Source organism: Azolla caroliniana, unplaced genomic scaffold (genome assembly GCF_043228905.1).
Source record: "Azolla caroliniana isolate FFs.n. ecotype wild unplaced genomic scaffold, voAzoCaro1.0.p SCAF_10, whole genome shotgun sequence".
Classification (NCBI taxonomy): Eukaryota; Viridiplantae; Streptophyta; class Polypodiopsida; order Salviniales; family Salviniaceae; genus Azolla; species Azolla caroliniana.
Window position 1 is genome coordinate 10,942,022 of NW_028230445.1, and position 6,809 is coordinate 10,948,830.

At 34.4% G+C, this 6,809-nt stretch overlaps 1 protein-coding gene across 1 annotated transcript; it reads right to left on the bottom strand.

Moving 5' to 3' along the window:
- Positions 1-2,198: 2,198 nt before the first annotated feature.
- On the bottom strand, positions 2,199-4,388 carry LOC147859023 (acyltransferase GLAUCE-like). Its single transcript, XM_087326271.1, has 2 exons — positions 3,948-4,388; positions 2,199-3,101 (listed from the first exon to the last, which is right to left on the bottom strand). The coding sequence occupies exons 1-2, from the start codon at positions 4,386-4,388 to the stop codon at positions 2,199-2,201; spliced, it is 1,344 nt and encodes a 447-aa protein (XP_087182397.1).
- Between the last annotated feature and the right edge of the window lie 2,421 nt (positions 4,389-6,809).

Below are 6,809 nucleotides of genomic sequence, written 5' to 3' on the forward strand. Positions count from 1 at the left end.
TGATTCACGAACAATAAAGTCATACAAACTCCTTGTCTCAAGAACTACCTAGTGCGTAATCTTGTTTTTAGCTTTTTGATATCGTGAAGCTAAGGCTTCACGACATCAGTTTGTGTCAGCTTCCTCCATTATCTAGGAGCCAAGTGTCTCGTGATGCATGCACACTTGAAGACACTTCATTGAGGCTTGGAAATCCAACATTATTCACTTCCTCCATTAGCCACTAAACAAGGTTTAATATAACAAGAGAAATATTCCTTGTGCTCCAACATGGGCATATATAGGTATAATTCAACTGGTGAAGTGAGGGATTAACCTTAGATTCCATTAATGTCACCTTTCCCTTTCATAGAATAGGTTGATCTACCCGATAGGGCTTATTCACACCTAATCGTGCTGACATCTTGTCCATGCTACATCTAAGACTCTTGCAACCCAAACCTTTTCAACAATAACAACTACTACTTGATCATCAATGAGAACTTTTTTCTTTCCATTCACATTGAACATTTGGATAATACTCAACTTATTGAAATGGAGTAGTAATACAATGAATATCATGTTCAATAAGACATGTTTTAAACATAAAACATCAATGTCAATATTTAGCTTTGACTTGAATTCCCTCATACAAGTATCAAAATTCAATTACTTCATGCTCGTTTCAAAACTATTACGGCATCATATTCTAAAGGAACTGAACGATCCATCATCCATTATGATTCTTCAATATTCTCCATAAGGTAAATTTGGTGCTTAAAAAACTTATTTACCTAGAAAGCAATTTCTTGGTCTAATATCACTATGATGACTTTATTCACCATCCCTAGAGAACATAAAGACATGATACAAACTTACCTCTTAACCATCATAGTGTTATTTCTAGTATTTCACACACAAACACTTTATGTTGAGCCAGAAGCCTTGATACAAATGCGTGTTTGGCATGTCGGTAGTATTATAGTTTGTGCATCGATGTATCAATTCATGTGGAATACACGATGCTTAACGTCACTAAAGCAAAGCATATGGATTCAACAACATGGACTATAGTGAATAGTTGAAGAATTATAGAATTGCTCATAACTATGACCTAAGAGGGCTTCTTTCTAAACAGAGCTACTTTTGTTGTTGTCTATGGATATGGACACCTTGCAATGTGTCTAGGGAATAGATTGTAATTATTGGATTGTTTTTTCTATGTTGGAGTACATAGATTTGTTTCCTCAGCCATTATCTTACACAAGACGGGTTTGGGAAAAAATACTTTTTATGTTGAATCGTTATGACCTTTCTATATAACTAATGGAAGGATATTTTGTTTTGGAAAAAAAAACATGAACTATAGTGAAACGTTAGAACAAGATGTCATGTTGGGAGTACCATAATCCACATGACAATGTAAAAATGTGAAGGACAATGTGATGTTTGGATAACCTTCTTGAGGAATGAAGGAAGCCATTGAATGATCACCCAACAATAGTGAGTATACATACATACATATATATATATGCATGCATGCATGCATGCATCTTTAATAACATAATAAACATACATAAAGTTATTTCCAAACTTTCCACCATATGATCACCTACGTTTTTAAAGTAGCATGTTTTGTGCATGCGATAGAGACAATACATGTTTCAAAGGAGAATGGTTTCTCAATTATGAATTTTACATAAGAAAGATTTTAAAGGTCGTGGAATTTTGGATATTTGTTGAACCTACTGGACACGCGTCTTTCATTTTTTAATAAATCCTAGTTCTTTAGGGTTAGTAAAACAATAATTATTTTAATTGTCTATGTTAAATGACATCAACATCATAATCTATTTACTCTATATATACCTACAAAATATATTTCATAAAGAGGAGTCAATATTATAAAAACATGTATTTGGAGAACTTATTACCAAAAGGAAGTTTGAGAAAATGTGTACTCATATGTATCGATAAACATGATTGATTGATATATTTCCTATTTCCCTCCATAGGTGGGAGGTGTGTGTGTGTGTGGTGTCACGTGTGTATGTGTATGTGTTTGGGGGATGGGGTGGTGTCGCAGTGTTGCAGTGTGGCAATGTGACAATGTGACAATGTGGCAATGTAGCAATGTGGCATGGGGGAGTGGGCGCGATGGGGGGTCTTTCTTAGAAATGTGTTGGAGAGAAAAGAACATTGTATCCAAAAACACCTCCTCAAACTTGAATATGATGCTCAAACTTGGTCATTTCATGGGGTTCTAATGCAATAAGGAGATTCACTCCACCCTCATCATCTTCATTGCAATTAGAGACAATGAGAACAATTTCCACGGTACTACCCATGACAGGTCCCGCATAGATTGGATTCCCCCAGCCAAAGTCAAGCTTGTGAAAAGGGAGCTTCCACCATGCAGATAAGTAAAAGTTCCCATTAACTCCTGCAGATGGGATACCCTTGTGAACCTCTAGCCAATCAATTGAAGACGATACGTAGTCCGCTGTTATCCTATCTATGCCTTCTTGAACCTTCTCCACACAAAATGAGAGGGGCTTAGAAACTATCTCATAAGCTAAAGCTTCAGCATGAGCCGAAACCACTCCATTTCCGGTATAGTATTTAGACAAAGGAGGATCTACACGTTGGCGTATATCCATTGCAAACAACACTAAAGTTGGTTTATCCATCTCAATCGATTCAATAGACTTCACGCGTGCTTGCCAAACATGTGCCAACATTGCCTCAAAGGTTGAGCACTTTTTCACTCCCTCCTCTAAAGCCCTCTCTTTTAGCTTTTGCAACATGTGTGACTGAAAAGGGAATGAACGATAAGCATGGTGAGGGGATATTTCAGAAGCATAGGGCGTTGTAATTTGTTCTCTTTGAGTAAAGGATGTACGAAAGATCGGTATCTCCACTAACTCTGGATGTGGGTATTTGATTATAGGAGGATTGCGTGCCTTTAAACGTGTACGATCAAAAGTAGGATGATAAAGTATACTTTCTCCCTTTGTTAATGCGGCCAGATTGTGAAGAAAATGCACCGAGGAGGTGCCATCCAACATTATGTGACTTGTGCAAAGTCCAAGTACAAACCCTCCACATTTAAATGTTGTCACCTATCAAGGAATAGCTTCTAGAAATTAAATCATATAAAATTTAAAAGGGCTTCAATTATGTATTCTTGTAAAAGGTACATTACGAATATGAGACTGAATGGGAACCAAACCCATTCAATAGGAACAATCATTCTCAAAATGATAAGAGAGTTACTCTATTCTTGAGCATGTGTGTGCATAAAATTGATTTTATATGCTAAAGCAAATAAATGCAATGGATAGGTGTCATGTTAATGTGTTTCTCAGTAGCAATAGAGGACATTCATATTCATAGTTAAAAAGGGACTTGGTAAATGTATCAATATTACAAAGTGAGTTTGAACCAATGCAAACAAATTATTAATATGTGTCTCATTAAGTTGTGATCTATCCTATGCTACTAGTTTCCTAATAATAAGTTAAGTTTATTCGTTCCAGCTAGCATGAAACATTTTGTCCCAAAAAATGACCCAAATGAGAGTTGTCATAGCCTCAATATACACCTACCTCGAGGGGGCTAAATGAGACATGCCCCAAAAAGCATACCATGCTAGTATGGTTGGAAAGATCTTAGTGGGAATATTGTAGAACGCCAATGATCATTCCTTGTGAAGGTGTATAGTGAAAGTTGTTCCTTAAATCAACCCCAAAATTTCCAAAATAATAGCATCTTTCCAAGTGGTGGAGAGATTCCAGTTTTCCCAAAAACATATTGCCTATAGATTTATAAAGTTAGTTTTATGCTATTGAAATTTCAATTTCCAATATAAAAAATGCAGTTACCACGACATTGTTGAAAATGAATATAATACAAATTTTATCAACATGTCTACAAAATAAAATTGATAGCAAAGATAAGAGGTAAACCTGTAGAGTAACAATTGGTGGGTCTACTTCATTTGTCGGTGTTAAAACGAAGCTCTTGTATCCAGGATTTACAAAACTTATTTCACCCAAGTCATCTAATGAATGTTCTGAAGTGGCTGAAGCTAGAAATACTCCTTTTGCATTGCAATCAATTTCCATTCTATCTTCATCTACATTGAATTTTACCCTACCAGCCAATGGATAATATGTCACTAAGAGTTCACTCAATGCATCACGTAGTCTACCAACTAAAGACTTAGGATCCATACATGGTTTAGCTCTATAGAAATAGGCAGTTTCAACTGGGAAAGCTACTGTTTGATCTATATTTGATAGAAAGAGGGGTTCTTGTGGTGTAGGAAATGAAGGAATGATTGTCAGAACCTCATCAATCGTAACCTTAAGATCCGTCAAAGGAGTTTCGTATAATGTTTCATCCATTTTGTCAAAAATGAAATGCCTACAATCTCATTTAATGAGCTTCAATTTTCTTTATACAAGTTGAAGGATGTAGACTTTGTGTGCTTATCTTGCATAGATCATACATGATCATTATAAATATTACTCACACATAACATGCTTTAGGAAAAGTGTGTAAAATTATTAGTTAGGCATGTTCTTATGCGAGTGCAAGTGAATTGTAGACTTTCTTAGGTCATACTCTTTCCAAGATGAAATATTCATAAAACATCATGCAAACAATATGATATAAGACATCCAACCAACTTGCCATCAGGCCTACGTCATGTTTACGGCATGATGCAACATTGCTTACGAGCTCCAACATGGATCATGTTATTTCAATGAGCTTGTCTAGAGTTATTGAAGAGCTTGGTAATAACATAACCCTCCTCGAAAAAATATTAGTATTAACAATATGAATTTTCTTGCTTTGAAAGTTCAAGTGAGCATAAATTTTAATATCCAATACACTTTGCTAATCCTTTGTATTCATAATACTTTAATGTTTGACAAACATATTAGCTATCAGTTATCAAATTTAACATTATAGCAATAAATCGAATCGACACCCTTGATATATTGACACAAGAAAATTATATTTCATATTACATACCTTAGTAGAATAAATTATTTCTTTGTATTGCACTTCATATTTTCATAATTCCTTCATCACATTGATGAAGTTTTTGTATGATACTTTCAGCATTGGTGATACTCTCATTGAAGGACAAGAAATTGACTAGCCTTCAAGAGTTTGGTGAAAGAAAGGTTGGTAAACTTAATATTATGAATTTTGTATATTAAAGAAACTAAAAGTTTTGACCCATAATACATAAATACTTTATGCATATATCCCCTATGAAAGAACATGCTAGTCATTTTAATCATAGTTATCCAAAAAGGATGCAAGAATGTTGAATGAAACATTTCGTCATGTTGTCAAAAAGGCTCCCAAAGATATGGTCCATGATCATCCTTTTTGTAACAACAGTTCAAATAAAATATAATCCATGGGCATACTTTTTGATCCTAATCAAACAAGTATTCCTATAGCACACAAAATAAGATCACCATTAGATTCATAGTTATTTATTAAACATATTAGTCAAAATAAATGCCAAATATATCTTGTCAACAATTGTCCTTGTGTACCGCATGTAAAGCAAGTGTTTCTATAGTATTGAAAACAAACTTTAAACCCCTTGTTTTATTTATGTTCTTGTTAAAGACTAGAATTTATTGCTTTTCTTTGTACTTTTTTTGTGCATTTGCACATGTTAACGTCTAAATGGAGCTCCAACAATGCTTTCATGATATCATATCAAAGACTATGAAGTAATGATAGGTTGGCCATTGGTTCCCTTTTTACATTGGAGTTATTTTACTTACAACAATGTCTCTTACTAACAATGATGCTACCGTTCTTTGGCAAGTTTCAAAGGTTACCCATACATACCTCCTCCACCCCATCTAAAAACGTTTCTAGTATGTCAAACAAGTTAACATTTATTCAATATGTGAAAACCTCTCTTAAATGGTACCCTTTGTATGCAAGAAATGTATCAAATACATCTGGATTTAGAAAAGCCTTTCTATTGAACCCATGTGTTGTGATGACATACTAATAGGCATTGATGCCCCCTATGAACAGTTGAGATGTATCTTATAACTAAACTAGAATCTATGCCATCATGACTTTCTTAGGGTATCTAGAGAAGTTAGGAACATTGTCTCTTCCTTCATATTTTGGCACAAAGTAATCTATCCTAGTGCTTGCAACTTCTTCTCTTGTATCCTTTTCGTACAGCTCTTCCAACTTGTTCCGTAGCACCATTTCGTTTCCTAATTTTCTAGTTTCTTAAGTTAAGCACACTCTTCCATTGTACATCTCATTCCTTACAAGTAATTGAACATCCTTGAGACCATATTCTTGCATAATTAAGCATTCCTTTTCGTACAGCTCTTCCAACTTGTTCCGTAGCACCATTTCGTTTCCTAATTTTCTAGTTTCTTAAGTTAAGCGCACTCTTCCATTGTACATCTCATTCCTTACAAGTAATTGAACATCCTTGAGACCATATTCTTCCCTCAACATTGTTTTAACGGATAGGATCATTTAAGTTTGATATAACATATTTCATTATAAGCATAATAAGATCAGCATGTTTAGTATACAACTAGTTATTCTATCGCATCCCATTTATTACAACTTGTTTTCTTTCCACTTTTGACTATTTTGGTATTTACTTGAGTACAAATTGGAACTCATTTGGATTTTGCATGATAATAATACATGTATGAAAATGTATCCCAAATTCTTTTTTTCTATTCAAAAGATCAAAGCCATCTAACTTAAGGAAAACTAGAGTTGTACATAAACATGTACTAGTCTTACAATAT

Bases quoted from the DNA above. Each gene is read 5' to 3' on its own strand.
- LOC147859023 (XM_087326271.1), bottom strand. From the start codon at position 4,388: ATGGATGAAACATTATACGAAACTCCTTTGACGGATCTTAAGGTTACG. The intron at 3,102-3,947 runs GTTTACCTCTTA...ATTCCTTGATAG, and splicing joins CACCAATTGTTACTCTACAG to GTGACAACATTTAAATGTGG.